This window comes from Tasmannia lanceolata, unplaced genomic scaffold (assembly GCF_043159265.1).
Source record: "Tasmannia lanceolata isolate RefF3 unplaced genomic scaffold, GAP_Taslan_0.1 ptg000018l, whole genome shotgun sequence".
Taxonomy (NCBI): domain Eukaryota; kingdom Viridiplantae; phylum Streptophyta; class Magnoliopsida; order Canellales; family Winteraceae; genus Tasmannia; species Tasmannia lanceolata.
Window position 1 is genome coordinate 7485116 of NW_027518695.1, and position 19692 is coordinate 7504807.

The 19692-nt window shown below is 39.1% G+C and overlaps 1 protein-coding gene across 1 annotated transcript; it reads left to right on the plus strand.

Moving 5' to 3' along the window:
• Positions 1 to 795: 795 nt before the first annotated feature.
• LOC143849730 (DExH-box ATP-dependent RNA helicase DExH10-like) lies at positions 796 to 17965 on the plus strand. Its single transcript, XM_077358895.1, has 17 exons — positions 796 to 2120; positions 5260 to 5574; positions 5702 to 5806; positions 5915 to 5983; positions 10567 to 10734; positions 10831 to 10902; positions 10979 to 11095; positions 11346 to 11570; positions 11720 to 11878; positions 12407 to 12496; positions 12605 to 12700; positions 13179 to 13332; positions 13410 to 13558; positions 13659 to 13754; positions 15901 to 15993; positions 16836 to 16992; positions 17615 to 17965. Exons 1-16 carry the CDS (start codon positions 1140 to 1142, stop codon positions 16944 to 16946), a joined length of 3000 nt encoding a protein of 999 aa, XP_077215010.1. The 5' UTR covers positions 796 to 1139; the 3' UTR covers positions 16947 to 16992; positions 17615 to 17965.
• The last annotated feature ends 1727 nt before the right edge of the window (positions 17966 to 19692 follow it).

The window sequence follows — 19692 nt, forward strand, 5'->3', positions numbered from 1 at the left end:
GAGTAACATAGTGGTTCGCGGTTCTCAGCTCCCAACCGACCAAGGGGCCTTTGTCTCGGTAGGAGCCACGATGCACTCTTGCTTCTACATGTCTCCGTGGACCCCTTGTCACGTGTCCTCGAGTTAATGTTACCCTGATTTTGACCCAACACGGTCCATTTTAAACCTCCATAAATTGGAGAATCATATTATCACATGGAGAAGAATTTCTCGGTAAACCCTATCTACATTAGGGCCTAACAAATGAATGGATCCCACTGTATTTTTTGGCTGGATGTGCATTCTTCCTAGCCATGCTATCTCAACTACGGGTGCAACTTGGGTTGGGCTCAACCCGAAACCGATGGGTTCAACCCAGTTTGGCTCGGGTTGGGTTGGCATTTTCTCAGGCTGGGCTGGGCTGGGCTGGGGTTGGGAAAAGCCAACCCAATTTAATTTTGGGTTGGGTTAGGGTTGAGGCCCCGACCTCCATCCTCTAATTTTCTCATAATTTTTTTAGATTATATTGTTTTTCCTTGTATTTTTCTATTTGACCCTAGATGAACCCGAACCCGACCTGATTTGGAGGCGGGTTGGATTAGGGTTGACCATCCTCAACCCGAGACTTGGGTTGGGCTAGGGTTGAGAGAATGTTATCTTGGGTTGGGCTAAGCCTCAACCCTGACCCAACCCGACCCGAGTTTCTAGCCCTTTCTCACCCCTTGATAAACTTTCCATGGAAAGAAAATTCGGTTGCCAAACATGGCAAGTTTCAGGACATAACTGTAATAATGATAATTAAAAAACAAAAATGAAAATCTAGCCCCTCGGCGCCACCATTTCTCGTACGAGGCCTAGGGTTTATTTTCTGTCTCTCTTCCGCAAATCTCAGCAGTCTTCACCCGCCAACTTTTGCCATTTCAGGTAAGCAAAATCTTCAAAACCCTACAAATCGTCTCTCCCTTCACTCATCTTCATAAAAGCCCACCTGAAATCGCATAAAAAAAAAAAAAACCTAACATACTGTCGTAGTTGTTCCTCGTAAACGTTTTTTTAGCCGCTCAGAAACCCTAGCAGAGCTCAATACAATCGATTCCAAAAACTAGATCAAAGAAACTCCACCTGCATTCCTCCTTCACCCGTAAAATATCTCGTAAAAAATGGAAGAATCCCCAACCCTAGGAAAACGAAAATCCCCAGAACCAGAAACTCCAGAAATTAAACCCCAACCATCTGAAGAACCCCAGAAACCCGAATCATCGTCAAAACGACGAAGTCTTGCGCGTACATGTGTCCACGAAGTGGCAGTCCCCAAAGATTACACACCTTCAGAAGACGAATCAATCCATGGAACCCTGTCAAACCCTATTTACAATGGAGAAATGGCCAAAAAATATCCTTTCAAACTCGACCCATTTCAACAAATATCCATATCCTGCCTTGAACGCCACGAGTCGGTTTTGGTATCGGCACACACGTCGGCAGGCAAAACCGCCGTGGCCGAATACGCCATTGCTATGTCTTTTAGAGACAAGCAGAGGGTTATTTACACATCCCCTTTGAAAGCTTTGAGTAATCAGAAGTATAGAGAGCTTAGTCAGGAGTTTTCAGATGTTGGGTTAATGACGGGTGATGTTACTATATCGCCCAATGCAAGTTGTTTGGTTATGACTACTGAGATTCTTAGAGGAATGCTTTATAGAGGGTCTGAGGTTTTAAAAGAGGTTGCTTGGGTCATCTTTGATGAAATTCACTATATGAAGGATCGAGAACGCGGGGTCGTTTGGGAGGAAAGTATTATATTTTTGCCCCCAGAGATTAAAATGGTGTTTTTGTCGGCAACAATGGCGAATGCCACGGAATTTGCTGAATGGATATGTAATTTGCATAAACAGCCTTGTCATGTGGTGTACACGGATTTTCGTCCTACTCCACTCCAACATTATGTGTTCCCTATTGGTGGTTCAGGGATGTATCTTGTTGTGGATGAGAATGAGCAGTTTAAGGAGGATAATTTTATGAAGCTACAGGATACGTTTGCGAATCAGAAGAAGGAGAAGGATGCTAAAGCAAAAGCAAATGGGAGGATTGCAAATCGTGGGTCCGCTCCCCCGAGTTCTTATACTTTCAAGATTGTTAAGGTATCAAATCTTATTTTATGGATGTTTTCCATATTATTTCATTGACTGTATCTCTCAGAAGCAATTGCTTACTCTGAGCCATCCTATTATAGTTGGTGTTCTTCATTCTAACAGTTAAAGTATGAAAGATTAAATAACGCCTTGTCCAACAGCTTAAGCTTTTGGAGTAATTGGTTGTTTCACATGGTTTTAGAGCAAATTGCCTGGGCTCAAAACTCCTTGATGTTAAAAATCCACATCTAATGGCCAACCCAAAAGAGGGGCTACATGTGCCACATGTAGGCCAACCTTAAAAAGAGGGGCCACGTGTGAAACGCCTTTTCCAACAGCTTAAGCTTTTGGAATAATTGGTTGTTTCACACTAACCATCATTATTCCCATGGCTGTGCACTAAAATTGTGTTTAATCAATTGATTCAATGCTCATAGTTTTTGTCTTGCCATGCTTTCAATTTTGAAAAAGCAGGCAATACTTAAAGTGCCCTTATGGTTTTTTCTGGAACCACAGACTTGACTAACATGGGTAAATCCTGTTCTTCAGGCACAGACATACTTTTTTCCTCATCAATAGCACTAATTGATTTTTCACTTGTAATGGTTCCTTTCATGCATCTTGTCGTTGTTTGCTCCCATCATGTCATATGATAGGTAAATCATCAGTAGATTTTGGCGGCGATTGCTTGCACATAGACTGATGATATGTTCTGAAGTTACAACCTTGTAGCTTAATTCCTATTTTAATATGGATGTCTTTGTATCATATCACTTTGGAAAGCAAAAGCAAATCTTGTAATTTTAATTAATAACAGTGAGGTTTTTGTGACTGGTTGTGATTCTCTTGTTCCTTAAAAGTAAAATATGCTTTCAGAAATGTTTCTTGTAAAATTATGGATGAACTTGGTCTGGAGAAATATCAGAATGATCTGTTCCATTTTTCCTGAGGAGATTCGGTTTAATAGTGGGCAATGGGAAGCAAATAAGGTTTTGGAAGGATTAATAGTGTGGTGGCTATCCCTTGATTGTGTACTTCCCCGAGCTTTATAGGATGACCCCAGTTAAAGATGCCAGTGTGGCTGACTCCTTTAGGAGAATCAACAAGAGAGTAGAATGGATTGAGAGGTTTCAGAGGAATTTTTTCGATTGGGAGGTGGATTTGGTGGTTACTCTAATTATCAGAATTAATGCAGTCTATATAATAGTTTAAAAACTCCTCCATGTCATCGTAGACTCCCCCGAATCGACTCCCTTTTACTGCGGCTGCATTCTTTTCTTTTTTTTGATAGGTAGCGGCTGCATTCTTGTCCAAGTCCGCGTTATGTCCTACAAAATCAATCAAAACTCATGTTGACTCTCCTGAGTTATGACTGTGTCAACCGACTACTCGGCCGGTTTAACCGAGCCAGTCGACCATGTCATGCCAAGTCAACTAGGGTTTGCTTTGGCCGCGGTCTGACCGGCATCTGCGTTTTAAAACGCTGGTCAATATAAGAAGACTTTGTATGGATCAGAGAATTTGGAAAGAAGACCCATCTGGGATTTTCTCTGTTTGCTTTTTTTACAACCTTCTGATCAGTCATGCTAGCCCATCCCCCTCTAGGAAAGTTTGGAATTCCATGGCCCCTTCAAAATTTAATGCTTTTTTGTTCGATAGGTTGTCTTAAAATGATTCTTAACGTCGATCATCTCCATAATAGAAAGAAAATCACAGTTAATCACAATGCCCTGTGCACTGCTGATGTGAAGTTTGCTGGCCATCTTCTTATTCATTGTAGGTTCACTAGTGCGATTTGAAGCTTTGTTTTTAATCTTTTTGGGGCTGATTGAGTTTTTTTGGGTCAGACAATTCATTCTTTTGAGGCGTGATATTTCCCCCCAGCCATCTAGCGGTAAATACTCCGAAACCTCACTCTTGCTGCTGTAATCTGGTTCATCTGGAAGGAAAGGAATAAAGGAGTCTTTAAAGGAGTATCTAGTAGTAGGCACAATGTCCAAAGGCAAGTTCTTGCAGTAGTGGTCATTTGGGCCAATTGCCTCCCTTTGTTTAGACACTATCTGGTGACTTCCTTATATTGGGATGATATTTTGTTGAGCAGTGATGGGCAGGAGCGCCACTATCCAGGTGGGATCTCCTTCGGGATATCTTTAGTTGAACTTTGGCGGCTTGAGCCTTGGGAATTCGGGTCCAACTAGAGTCGAAGGTCTTCTAAGGTCCTCATCGAGAGTGAATAGGCGGGCCTTCTTGGGGCCCATCAACGAGATAGATTCCAACGAAGTGGATTTCAGCCCCTTCATTTGGGCATACGTCTTTTGAACCAGTTCTTGCTTGATCACCTCATCATCGAGGGCGATTCCCTCAATGTTGTTAGATGACTAAAAGCAGGATCCACTTACCTGTGGAGAGTTGCAGACGTGACCGAGGTGTATCCATGACTTGATCGAGGGTCATGACATTGAGGTCAGGCATGTCTGGCGATCCGCCAATAGCGATGTACAGAGGGGTGCTTGATCCTGAGTTGTCATGATATGATATCAACTTTTGGCTTCCACCCTTGTTTTTTTCTCATCCTTTTATTCTTGTTTACTTGTTCCTGTAATTGTTGTTGTGGCTTTATGTTGTATTGAGACTTTCTCTGTCCTCCTTTTTTATTTTAATACAATTGCCATTAAAAAAATTATGGATGACCTAACCTCAACGATCATTTATTATCTCGGCTATTGTTTTCCTGTTTATTTGCTTTGAGTATCAAACAATTAGTTTTTAAAGCAAAAAGTAAAAACATTTCTTTTCAAGCATTTTACATATCAGGTTCCTCAATGGGTTCTTTTTTTCAACCATTTTTCTACTTTTCCTGCTGGTTATTATATGCCCTTGTTCTTTCACACCTTTTATAATCTCACCTTGCATTCATTTTTTTATTCATCACTCTAATTATTGTTACCGATGAAGAAAAATAGCATATAATATTTTTTAATTTCCATATTTGCCAACTAGGATTTCTTGCCAGTAACTGACTGTATCATTTACATTATGTTTGGTCACTCTTCTTCTCATTCCGGGCTCCTGGCAATCTCGTAGTAAAAACATTTCTGTCGATTATTTTTGTTCAAGTGTTGATTTGTTAACATGTTTCGTATTTCAGATGATTATGGAACGGAAATTTCAACCGGTTATCATTTTCAGCTTCAGTAGAAGAGAGTGTGAACAGCATGCTATGTCCATGACCAAGCTCGACTTTAATACCAAAGACGAGAAGGATATTGTGGAACACGTTTTTAGGAATGCAATAGTATGCTTGAATGAAGAGGACAGAACTTTACCTGCTATTGAATTAATGCTGCCACTTCTAAAACGAGGCATTGCTGTGCATCATTCAGGCCTTCTGCCAATAATTAAGGAATTAGTGGAGCTTCTTTTCCAAGAAGGCCTCATAAAGGCCCTTTTTGCTACAGAAACAGTAAGATGATCATCAATTACCTGTCCGCTTTCAAGTGGTCAGCTTTGTTCTTTTCCCATATTATATTATTCAAAATCAAGTGACATATTCAATTTTGTTTTCTGTGCTCTTGTATGTAATGGGGAAGTTTGCTATGGGCTTAAATATGCCAGCAAAAACTGTTGTTTTTGCATCTGTTAAGAAATTTGATGGTGACAGTCATCGTTACATTAGCTCTGGAGAATATATCCAGGTAAGTGAAGATTTCTAGAACCGCACTAGGGTCAATATTTCTCATATCTTATTCTCATGCGTATTCCTTGGTTGCTAAAAGATGTTTTCCTAAATTTATTACGTGTAGATGAGTGGAAGAGCTGGGCGGCGTGGCAAAGATGAACGCGGCATTTGTATCATAATGATTGATGAGCAGGTACATTAGTGCTCGATACTTTGTATTAAAGAATTCCTAGTTGGGCATAAATAATGTAATTTATGAGCAGATAAACAGAAACGTATTTTTAAATAGAACTTGTTCATGCTTTCAGCTTTTATCATTTCATATTATCCTCACATTTTCTCTCAGTGGTATCTATTTATTTCAGCTAGTGTACAGTGTTTACAGAATTCCATATGAAGGTTAATCCATCACAGTGTTGGGTAACCAAAGCTCCTCTTTTCATGCTCCAAAACCAAAAAGCATGTTCCCAGTTCTTATTCTGGTTTGCTGTATCGCTATTGAAAGACTTGGGGACAGTTCCTTCCATAGTTGTAAATTCCGTTTCGGTCGCCATTTCGTTTTGGCCACCGAAACGGAATTTCGGTGGGATTTAGGTCATTTCGGTGCATTTCGGTCGAAACTTTTCGTTCACACAAAAAATATATTAAAAAATATGAGAAAAACAAAAAAATAAAAAATCAATAGAAAAAGATGAAAAACTAATAAATAGTCCAAAATATGTGTCCCAAAAGGCATATTCATTACTTAAACACATAAAGTCTTGCACAAGTCCAACTGATAGTCTGATACATAGAAAAACATAAAAAAAAAGATACATGAAAGTGAAACATAGACAATAGCTAGTAGCAACAACTCTCAGTCATCATAACCCGGATGATCATACTCAATGTCTTCTTCGTCGTCGCCGCTGTGATCACCACCTGGACCACCAGTAGGGACATCTTCTTCAAGAGGCATGAGAAAGTCGTCGTCGTCGTTCCCGGCCCCGACCACAGCAGTAGGTGCTTCAAGATTTTCCCACCCAATGTCTTCCGGCGTGAATATGACATCTTCTTCTTCTGCAACCCAATCCATCATGACATCCAGATGGCCTATGCTCAAAGGGTTACTAGTGGTAGATGATTTCCTCAACAAGTCCCTGAAAAGGAAAACATTAAGTTTAATGTCAAAGGTTAAACTTAAAAGCTTAAAGTGATGAAGTGAGAGTTGAAAACATTATATTACGTTGTATACCTTTTTAGAAACTTAAGATTGTAATGGACAAACACCAAGTCATCTAATATCTGGTGCTCCAACCTATTTCTCTTTGCAGAGTGAATGTGTTCGAAGGTGCTCCAATTCCTTTCACACCCAGTCGCACTGCAGGTCTGACTGAGGATTCTGATCGCAAAGGTCTGTAATTCTTCCACGTCACCTCCGAATTGATTCCACCATGCAACTGTAAAGTAACAAATAGTAAAGCATTATTTGTTGAGAAACTGAAAGTTAAAATGAATTATACTTAATTAAACAAAAAACTCAAATATATCTGGTCCCAACTTCGTTCGGTTGCGGATTGCAAGCTTCATTCCAAACATACCCTTAGCCTCTCGATAATCCTCAATCTGATTGGTGATGAGGTCTTGTGTACCTTCATCAGGTACCAGTCGAGTGATGCATGCCAACAAGCCTCTGGTTACTTCACTGTGCTTAGAGAAGGTAGGAGTGAAAAAGAGAGCAGGGTTAAGAAAATATCCTCCTGCATGGAGGGGACTGTGGAGTTGCCTATCCCATCTTTGGTCGATGATCCTCTAGATGGGATTGTAATATGATTTTTTCTTCAACCTCTCCTTGATGTTCTCTTTGGCCTTATCCATGGCCTCATATAGGTAACCCATCGCCGGTTTGTCCTGCTGATCTACCAAGTGCAACACTCTCACTAAAGGCTCGCTGATGTTTAGAATGTACTTGCATTGGTCCAAAAAAGATTTATCCAACACAGTACTAACTACCCCTTCACTCAGTGGGTGTTGGACAAACCTACTAGTACTATACTCATCAGATACAAACATCTGCTGAAGTGCTTTCCGATTCAACACCAGACTTTGTATGCTTATGAAATTTGTAGCAAATCTGGTTGCAGCAGGGCGGCACAACTCCTTCCCACCTGTGAACTTCTTCCTCATCAAATTCAAGAGGCTTCCATGGTTGTAGATAAACTTTGTAATCGTTCGAGCCCTCTCAATTGTGGTTGCTATGTGAGGAAATACAGTCGGTTTGCACAGATGCTCCAAGATGAGATCTAAGCAATGAGCTTCGCACGGAGTCCAGAAGGATGTACCAAACGCGGCTTCTAGTCTTTTCCCAGCAGCTTTGTAACTTGGCTCACTGTCAGTTACAAATTGCACCACATATTCCTGATTCACCTCTCCGACAATCTTTGCAAAGATATTGTATAATTCATCGGCATTCTTCACTATGCCAGATGCATCAACGGATTTGAGGAATATGACTCCTTTAGGACAGTACACCAAAAAATTGATTAGGGAACGTTGTTTGGTGTCTGTCCATCCATCTGCCATAATGCTACAGCCAGTGTATCTCCATGACATTTTAATCTCCTCCAAGTAGTTGTTTACCTCATCCACTGTATTCTTCAAAATGGGACCCCTTAAAGCATGATAAGTAGGTGCCTTATAACCCGAACCCACGTCATTCACAGCATCAAACATAGGTTGCCAGAAAGGTGAATTGGCAACTTTGAAAGGGAGATTGGCATCGTAGCAAAGCATGCCGACCGCCGTGTCTGCTCTATCCATTGTTTCTTTAGTAGCCAAAGCACTTTTAATGCTTGGCTGGGCTCCAGGGGTTGTTCGTGCTACAAAGAAATTCCTGATCCCTCCTGTGATTCCCTTCTTCCTTTTTGTACCACTCGGTTCTACAAGAACTTCCTTACCTCTTCGTTGAGGGACTTGAGGCAATTGTGTGCCAATATCTTCCTCATCCCGCTCTTCTTCTTCATCTGGTGTGCCATAAAAATCTCCAACCTCTGCTCTGGATAGGCTCATCCTAGCCCTTTCTTTTCTCTTTGCATCTAAAAGTTGTTCCATTCGATATTTTACATCTTCAGTCACTTTTTTGCATGATGCTACTTCACCAGGAACAGCCGCTAAATGTTCTTTCAAGCGGGTTATACCTCCACCCGATATGACTTTGCCACAGAATATGCAAGTTACTTTTTTTTTTTTTTTTGACCCGGAACCAATGTACCGTAAGCCCATGCCGGGTCATCCGATCTAGCGGGTGCCGAACCAATAGAGGATGCTCCTGCAGAAGGTCCCGAGCCCGACCCACTCATTCTGAAATGAAGTAGAAGAAGGGGAAAAATGAATTGGAAGAAAGAAAATTAGAAAATTGAAACAAATTACAAAAAAAATGAAGTAGAAGGGGACAAATGAAGTAAGAAATAAAAGAAAAGAAATGGAAATAAATAAAGAGAACCTTGAGGTTGAACTTGAGTTGAAGAGAAGAAGAAAAAATTAGCCTTCACTCACTTGAAATAAGCCTTTGGAAATAGTTCTTGACTTCTTGTAGTGGTAAGTTGAATGTAGGCCTTGATTGCCTTCCCTTTGCTCCAAAATAGACTTGGATTGAGATGAAGAAGAGGGTAGACTTGTAGGAAATTTAGTAGAATATATAATGTAACTTGTAAGTGAAAGTAGAGAAAGAAGGAGAGAAAGAAAGAAAATCACTTATGTGAAGGTGGAGGATAAGAAGATAGGGAAAAGGCTATTTATAGAGTTTTTAATTGATTGTGCATTTAAAAATGACTAAAATACCCTTCCCAACAGCTATAAACGGTCACATTTTGAGGTTAAAATGGTCAAAAACCAAAAAGAGCCGTTCCAGGGGCATTGTCGTAAATTCTGCAAAATCCAGTCAAACTAGCCGTTATTTTGAATTTCGGACGAAATTCAAAATTTCGTCCATTTCGTCCGAAATCTCGAATTTCGGTCAATTTCGAACGAAATGACCAAAATTGACCGAAATTTCGGACGAAACGAAATTTTGCAGATTTCGTTCCGAAAACGAAATGTTTCGTCCATTTCGGACGAAACGAAACGAAATTTATAACTATGGTACTTCCTTCTAATGGGGTTATAATAATCTTTTCCTGTAATTATTGTCCGAGTCACGGAAACAGCCTCTCTGCAAAGCAGGCGTAAGGCTGTGTACATCTAGCCCTCCCCAGACCCCGCAATGGCAGGGGGCTGGAGCCTCGTGCACTGGGTCGCCTTTTTTATTGTTTGTAGTCCAAATTTCTATGTTGACAGGAAGGATACAACTGTTATTTGTTTTGGGTTGCAGCAGGCTGGCATCAGAAAACACAATAACTTGGCTTGCTTATGAAAATCTCTTAATCTTGGGCTATGCTATATGTAATTATGTTTTAGGTGATAAGCTCATTTTCTTTTTTTCCAATCACTTGTTATTGCCTGCTTTCTTCATTGTCATATTACACTTCTTTTACTAGCTAGTAACCAGTAAAAAAAACATTTGATTTTTTTGGGGAATGGCTAAAACAAGCATTTAATACACTCTATTCTTCCATTATGTTATTCTTTTGCATGCCATCTTCACGTATCTTGAATTTTGTACTGAATTTTCCATGAAAATAATTGATGGCAACTTGCAGTTGATTTATCTGTATCTTCAAAGATTATCTTGCTCGTGGAATTGTTTGATTATGCATTTCTACATATAAACGAATGAATCCTCTTTTATTTTGCTTTCAGATGGAGATGAATACTCTCAAGGACATGGTTTTTGGTAAACCTGCTCCTTTAGTCAGTACTTTTAGATTGAGTTATTACACAATTTTGAATTTAATGAGCCGTGCTGAGGGTCAGTTTACTGCTGAACACGTCATCAGGAATTCTTTTCACCAGTTCCAGTATGAGAAGGTTTTTGTTTGACCCTTTTCTCGAATTGTTTGGTAGCAACTTCTCATCTACTATGGAATATTGGAAATTGACATTAACTTGTTTTACTCTGTTTAGGCATTACCGGACATTGGTAACAAGGTTTCTAAGCTTGAAAAGGAAGCCGCCATGCTTGATGCCTCAGGGGAGGTGAGTTTTGCCCCTTTGATCTTGCTGAATATTTAAATTGCATATTGAGCTTCTGTGTGTTTTGTTGTATACATAGGTTGAAGTTGCCGAATATCATAAACTGAGACTCGATATCGCCCAACTTGAGAAGCGGATGATGTCAGAAATTACCAGACCTGAAAGGGTTCTGTATTTTCTTCTACCCGGTAGGCTGGTATGTATAGTAGTCCTTTTGATATTCTATGATGTTATCAGCAAAAGTATAATTGTTGCTTTTCTTTTGGGAAGAGATAGTTTACCAAATCTAATATTCTCTGTATATTACTCTGCCTTTTAATGTTAGTTTTGTTCATGTTTGTATGCTACACTTATCTGAGCTTCTCGATTGCTTTCTTAAACTGGTGCTTCTGATCCTGTTGCTCTTTTCAGTTCTAAGTAAAAGTAATGCTTTCAAGTAATCACAGGTTAAGGTACGGGATGGCGGAACTGATTGGGGTTGGGGGGTGGTAGTTAATGTGGTGAAAAAGCCCTCAGCAGCATCGGGCACTTTGCCTTCTGCGTTGGCTTCTGTGCGCAGCAGTGGTTATATAGTGGACACCTTGCTTCATTGCTGTCCTGGTTTAAGTGAGAATGGTTCTCGCCCAAAGCCATGCCCACCCCGTCCAGGGGAAAAGGGTGAAATGCATGTGGTGAGTTGATGTTAATTGAAAACAACAAATTTAACAGGGTCAGTCCATATTTCTTATCAGAAAGGCAGTTCAAGTTCAAATATATAGTTTTAAGTACTATGGATCTATGGAGCGACTGATAGAAAATTCATGTTTTTGATCTGCCGTAGGTTCCTGTTCAGCTGCCTTTAATTTGTGCTCTTAGCACTATAAGAGTATCTATTCCTTCTGACCTCCGACCAGCAGAAGCACGGCAAAGCATACTCCTGGCTGTACAGGAGCTGGGAACACGTTTCCCCCAAGGTCTTCCAAAACTAAATCCTGTAAAGGTATCCTCTAGTTTTCTTTTGCAGATATGAAATAAGAGCCACCAATTATTATGTGTGAACAAGATTATGCATTTCATGCCGAAATCCATGTACATATTATGTATGAATTAATTGTCACCAATTCGTGGTTGCTTTTCAATTCGTGTATTGTTTTAGGTTACAGCAAATTTTGATTAAAAGCTTTTATATAAAGCGAAATGAATAATTTAAAGCCTCAAAATAATGAAATGAGCTTAGTACACAGAGAATAAGCTGAATCATTTATATTCCATTGGTCTCCACAATTTTTTTGTTAATTGTAGAGTATTCAATTATAGATTTGGTTTTCACCAACTAAAGAACACAAACATGACTTCTATGTTGCCCAGTTACTAGGACAGTCTTGTTAGACTTTAGTATTGTAGCACGATTGCATGAAGAAAAGATGCCTTTGTCTATTCCCATCCTCTATTGGAGTGAGGTGGTTGATAGAGTTAATTTAGAATATTCTAATTTAGAATTTTTCTTATAATTTCCCCTTTTTGACAGGATATGGGGATTGAAGACCCAGAGTTTGTTGAGTTGGTCAATCAAATTGAGGAACTTGAGCAGAAATTATTTGCTCATCCACTACATAAGGTTTGCATCATTTGTTATTCTTATATATCTCTCTAATTCATGATTTCTCAACATATTATATAAAAAATTGTGCACTTATTTTATGTATTCCATTTTACGTTGTTATAGTCCTTCCAAAATGAGCAACAATTCAAATGTTTCCAAAGGAAAGCGGAGCTGAATCATGAAATTCAACAGCTCAAATCAAAGATGCGGGACTCTCAGGTATTACGATTTTTGTTGAATGCTTAGCACGAAGCCTGTTACATTTTATATGACACACTTCACTACAAAGTACAATATTCAAATTCACTGGTCACGAATACACACACACACACACACACACACACACACACACACACACAAAAAAAAAAACACACAAAATGTCGGTTTTGACTTTACTTTCTGATATAGTCGTTGTCACTACTAACCGACATCTATTATGCCTTTTAGCTTCCCCATGGTTTTTTTTCCTGTAATTATGCTTGAGGTTTTTATCGTTACTGATTCTCTCTAGTTTTATTTTTTATTTATTTTATTTTATTAAAAGAGATTTGCATATAATACTGATTGGACTTCTTAAGATACAAATTAAGGTTTGTAGACACAGGCTACGTCGCTGATGCCATGTGATTTGGTAGAAATTACACTGTTAACTGTTTCCATACTTTTAGAGGTTTAATTGCTTATTTTATTTGTGCAGCTTCAAAAATTTCGTGATGAATTGAAAAATCGTGCACGTGTTTTAAAGAGGCTTGGCCATATTGATTCTGATGGTGTTGTCCAGTTAAAGGGAAGGGCTGCATGCTTCATAGACACTGGTGATGAACTCCTTGTTACTGAGCTGATGTTCAATGGTGATTTACTTTAAATGTCGAATGTTTTGTTTATTATCAACTGTGTTAAAACAAAATCTAATTAAGTGATTGATTAGGTACGTTTAATGATCTTGATCATCATCAAGTCACTGCTCTTGCAAGCTGCTTTGTTCCTGGAGATAAATCACATGAGCATATAAATTTGAGGCTTGAGCTTGCAAAACCATTACAACATCTTCAAGACACTGCGAGAAGAATTGCAGAGGTTAGCCAACTTTTTTCACGCGGCACTTTATTCATTTCTAATAATTTGCTTATGGAAAAAAAGTTCCAATTTGTAAATTGGTTCTACATGTGAAATGCAGATACAGCGTGAATGCAAGTTGGAGATAAATGTGGATGAGTATGTGGAAGAAACTGCTAAGCCATACTTGATGGATGTCATTTATTGTTGGTCAAGGGTTAGTGTAGCCTTTACCTTGCTCATTTCTCCAAACTTGGTTTTGACACGTTTATCCTAGAACTGTTCACATTTTTGTTGGCTACATTCATTTTATCTTAATTAGTTCAAGCTTTACTAATGAAATATATGCATCATGATATAATCATGTACATAAAGCAGGGTACATCTTAAATTTATATCATAGCATTGTTGCTCTGATTCATCTTTTTTGTCTTTTTCCTAAAAGGCAAAATAAAAATTTATTAAGAATGAGAAGGATGAACCATTAAAAAAAAAGGAATGAGAAGAATGTATAATAATTACAAAGGGGCAGAGATGGCCCCACAATAAGTGTATCTCTTTGAGTGCTGCTCTTAACTGGAGAATTGGCCAACAAATTTGCTCCATGGCTGTTGCCCTTGGATTTCAGGGTAAATTAGATACGTACAAGGACTGTTGGGTTCAAGGATGGGGTTTGGGATGATTTTCAGTCAAGGAGGATGGACTGTAAAAGGTTATAGGGTAGTAGAAAGGTTGCTAGTTTAAATAAAAAAGTTTCAAAAATTTATATTGGTTCGATAATGTGTTCTAATTGGCTAGAGGTGACTGGTTGCAGGGTTTAATGCCTGGACAGTTCGCAGAGATGGACTGCGCGGGTTTATGTTGTCACAGTTGGGGTAATGAATGGTATTCATGATGGGAAAGTGAGGTGCTCTGGGTTCAAGTTGGCTCTTGAACTTGAGAAAGTTCCCATTGGGAAAATTGTTTAGATTCAGGCTGTGAAACAGGCTTTAAGGTAAGGGGAAGGTGGCTGCATGGTTTCAGATGGGGGAACCGAGGATCATAGGTCTCAGATGTATGAAGAACTGGTTGTGGGTTAAGAGGGCAATAGGATTTAGATGGTTTCTTGGTTGTTCGATAGTAAGGACGGGATTTTTTGGGCAGTCCTAGGAGATGGGTTCTAATGGAACACTATGGCTGTGCGAAAGGGTAAAAGAACGTCAACAAGCGAAGGGGGCTGGTGGTGCTCGTAGGAATGGGGTGAGGGCTAAGTGCAGTTGAGAGGTTGAAGGAGAAGGTGATATTCGTAGGTAGCAGGTCGTAAGAACCAAAGAAACAAAAAAAGGAAAAAAAAAAAGATTGTTTGGGTGGTTGGGGGCAGAAAGTAGAGAAAAGATGGCTTACCTGGAATCACACCAGGTTTCCAAGCATCATACATGGAGTAGGGTTTCACACCCTACGGGGAAAGAGGCATCAACCCAATTAAAGCAATTGTAAAATTTTATTCCTTAATATCATATACATATTTATCATGAAAATTTTCTAAAGGATTCATTAGCCGACCCCAACTAGTTTGGGTCAATGGCTTAGTTGAGTCACCCATCAAAAAAAAAAAAGGCTTAGTTGAGTTGAGTTAAGTTGAGCAGAATATCATATACGTATTTATAACCATACCCACGAAAATCTAAAGGAGTAGCTTTATCCTCACAATGGATTTCCTATGGAGCCGTAGGATGATCATATTTATCATTGTGCCTTATTTCTCAAGGTGGGTGAGATCATCAACCACCTTTTCATTTATTTCATGCTGGCCAGTGCCATTTGAGCTTTCATGATGCACCGTACCTTGACACATGCATATCTCCGCGTGGGCCCCAAAAATTGATTGTTAACATTAATCTCGATGATGACTGTCTGCTCTGCTTAGTCGGTCTCCTTAACTAGAAACGTGTTGCATGTGTATGTGATTTTTTAAACATGAGACATACACCACCAAATAGCCTTGGTAGGTATCACATCATGCCTAAACATGTACTAGTTTGATCACGCCAAATTATACATCAGTGGAAGCAGTGGATTTTAATTTTATATATCTTTTTTGTCTTGGACAATTTTTCCTTCTACCCGTTTAATGTTATGTTTAATTTGATTATAGAAGTTGTTATGAGCCTCAAAACTTTATTAGGGAACAGATTATTTAGATATATGACATGGATGCATATGTCTGTCTTGCTCTGACTTTTACTGTTGGAACTTCATTGTCATTTGCATACATATGTCTGTCTTGCTCTGACTTTTACTGTTGGAACTTCATTGTCATTTGCATAAACAAAACTGTTCTTGATCTTAGTTTCCAGATTTACTAAGTAAAACCTTTTTCCCAGGGGGCAACTTTCGCGGAGGTTATTGAAATGACTGATATTTTTGAGGGGAGCGTTATACGTCTTGCAAGAAGGCTGGATGAATTTTTGAACCAGGTAATTATATAATAACAGTTAGGGGCTTAGAGCCACATTGTTTGGGTGATCCAAAGCATTCATTTGATGGGCCCTCACATAGATAGGGTGTGCCCAAAAAATCAGCTCGATATGATCATCCTAACCCTATGAATTGTGGAGGCAAAAATGGATGTATATAAACTTGCACAAATCTGTCCATTTTTTTGCCTCCACAGTTCATAAGGTTAGGATGATCCTATCTAGCTGATTTTTTGGGCACACCCTATCTATGCGAGGGCCCATCAAATTAATGCTTGGGATCACCCAAAAAATGTGGCCCCAACTGTTATTTTAAGATAGGGAGTAGATAAGTTATCTACTCCAGGGAGTACCTTCTCTCTTCTCTCTCTCTCTCTCTCTCTTCATTTCATATTCACAAGAGGTTCCTTTTTCTAGCTCCTATATGTAATAGATGTAATGAATAGCACCCAAGGGTATCTATTTCAAATAAGGGCATTTAATACTAAAGCCATTTTCCATCAACACGCGGTCTTCTATGGAACGCATAAACTCAGACTGCTGAGAAACATTTACACATGATAATAAACTAGATAAACAATGGGTTCCTAGCTGTTCTTAACTGTCAGATTTCCCACCCCCTTTGAGAGACTTGAAAACCCCTTCGATAGACTTTGAATTTTGAAACCCCCTTTAGAGAAAGTAACTTTGAGATTTTATTGTTGCACGCTGAATCTGTATTTCTCTGCCATTGTTTTCGTTAGTGATAAGAGTAGAAAAGAGACTGTAAAATGCATATATTTATGTATCTATATGTATGTAATTTATCTTGACATTTAACCTGGTCGCTATGGCTTTCCCAGTTGCGTGCTGCTGCTCATGCTGTGGGAGAGGTTGATTTGGAGAACAAGTTTGCTGCAGGTAGTGAGAGCCTCCGGCGAGGTATAATGTTTGCCAACTCCTTATACTTGTGAGACGGGTTGCAAGATTACTGGATTTTTGTACCGTGCTCAGCCATTGGTAAGTTTTTTTTTTAAAGGTTTAGGTGGAGTCCGATCTATTATTATTTTTTGTCTCGTTTCTCTTAATCTTGCCTTCGTAACATGCGTATTCAAGTTTATTGTTCAGGTAACAACTGGTAAGTATGAAAATGGATTTTTAGGAATCTAAAAGATATAGTTATATAGGAAACTTGGGTGGAGATTTTTGGGAATAAACGCTTAAATGACTCCATGAAAAATATATACATGCACTCTCAATTTCTCATCAATCTGCAGAGGTTCTCTCTTTTGCTCCATTTGGGCTTCAGAGTTGTAGATAAGATGGGGGTCGTCTCTATGGTTGATGGATTTATATATTTGTTTGGGATTTGAACTTACACCTTACAATGCTAAGGAACTCAACATCCCAAAACCAGAAACTCATTGTCCCAACCAGCAAATAATTTCTGAATACAGCAGTCTACGTTCTTAAAATCTCCAATCATTTTCTACCAACTAGATTCCTCAAGAGAAGAGTGTTAGTGCCAAAAGAAGGGGTGCCAGTCTTGCAGATATGAGCTTTCTTTGCAAATATAAAAAGAGGACAAAATATTGCAAATATATATATTCTCACATGTAATTGGTTACTGTGATTTTCCCAGCTGCATGCCACCAATGTTGGAGATATCGATTTGCAGAAGAAATTTGCGGCACTCGGTTTGAGCCTTCAATGAGGTATAATGTTTGCCAGCTCTCTGTACCGTTTCAGCTTTCACAATGCTTGGTAAATATCGAGTTTTTACTATGTACATGTATTTTAAGGAATGTAGTTTTACAGGGGAAACTGCTTCTGTAGTTCTCAGAAGCTATTTCATTTTGTTGCTGGTTGGAATGATGAGCTACTAGTTTTTGAGTTTTAAGTGCAATATTTCTTTACCCCATCTATCTAGAATTTTAATGCCTATCGAGGCAAGCTAAGCAGAGATTTCTCAATGGAAAGGTATTTATTAAAATAGGAGTGTCATTATTAGTGAGATCCATGCTAGTAGGACAGAATTAGGAGTTACATTAATCAGCCAGCCAGACGACCCCCAACCCCCTCTTGTGTTAGTATATCTTCCCTTCCCTTCACACTACAACCGGGTGGCCCGAGGAAGAAAAATGGGTGAATATATCATTTTCAAAATATAAGGTTGCATATATCATTTCCCAAAAAAGGGTGAATATTGTAAAAGTGAGATCATCTCCTTCCCAAATTTAACATTAACGTTCTTGAAAGATGAACTTTTAAATAGTTTGCTAGGGACCGCCGCAGAAGGCATTTCGCGGGCTGTCTATTGCATGTGAGCAGCCACCTCACGAATAAAGACAAAATCTGTTTAAAGAAGACCCGTGAAATGAATGATCCCTAGCAAATCCGTTGTTTTTAAAGTGGTGTAATCCAGACTCTTTATTTCTGGGTAAAATGGGTCCCGTAGAATTTGTTCACACTTTAGGGAAATAATAAATTTGCCCCCTCCCCCATTTTTACTTGGGACAGCCACCTCTACCTCTAGTGTATAAGAGTGGTCATAATACACTGGAAGGGGCTGTCCCAAGTAAAAAAGGGGCGAATATATCACCTCTCCCCCTTAAAAAGGATATAAAAGGGTATTTTCGAAATGAAAATGATATTGAAGTAGGGAAAAACGAGGATTAAAATATAGAATTCAGAACAAATCACAGAACAAAAAAGATGTTCATCGAGCTGACTAGATTTGCATGGTTGCTGTGATGGATGGAACGGGCACAGTAGATATTAAGGATTGAATGAATGGTGTGAATTTTGGGCCATAAGAGACCCAAAGCAAGGCCTTCACCTTCAAGTCGACCTTTCTTATCAATTATTATATTACAATGAACTCGAACTACTGAAGCATTCCCAATTTCCTATACTGGGTATATTCAGGGGAAATTCTAACTTCTAGTCTTTCCTAATCATTAAACCCTAGAATTTAAATTTGGAACTGCATCGGATCCTTCGATTTCCAAATCAACTACAACAGTGAAAAAAAAATAAAAAATCTGAGTTTCAAATCTTTCTGCGAGCCATTATTCGGAAATCCATATTTGTGGCAATTACCTTCAGTCTCGCTACTCCTTGACCTTGCTGGAGCAACAACAAGACGTCCCTCCTTCCGTCTTGTTGTACAACATGAGCATGAGGATGATTGATGTATTTTGTATCAAAAAACGTGAGGTATCCAAAAGGAACCGTAGTTTTTTGATACGGAGAAGCTTTGAATTGGGATGATTTGATCAACCAACTTCCTACCATTCCCTAGCAAGTCCTATATAATAAATTTCCACAATAAAGTGTGAGAACCTTATATAGGGTGAAATTATATGATGCACCCAACATAGGTGTCACTCTTGACATTTTATATGGTCGATAGATTTTGGATCCTACACGATTGCAAGATCCAAGCACCATATAACTTCCATGTGTACAGTTAATGGTTTTTACTGTTCCACATCCATGGTGGGCCCGGTAAGATGGGTTGTGCAGATGACCAACTTTGGTATTCCGAGGACTAATAACAGAAGGTCTCATTAAACAAACAAAACCAAGGAAATGATATATTCCCCCCTTTCATTCCCCCGCCCACCCCCTTGTAGTGGAAATGATATAAATTTACCCACCGAGGCATTGGCTCTTCGGCATAAAGTCACGGGTTTGATCCCTGTTGAAAAGGCGGAT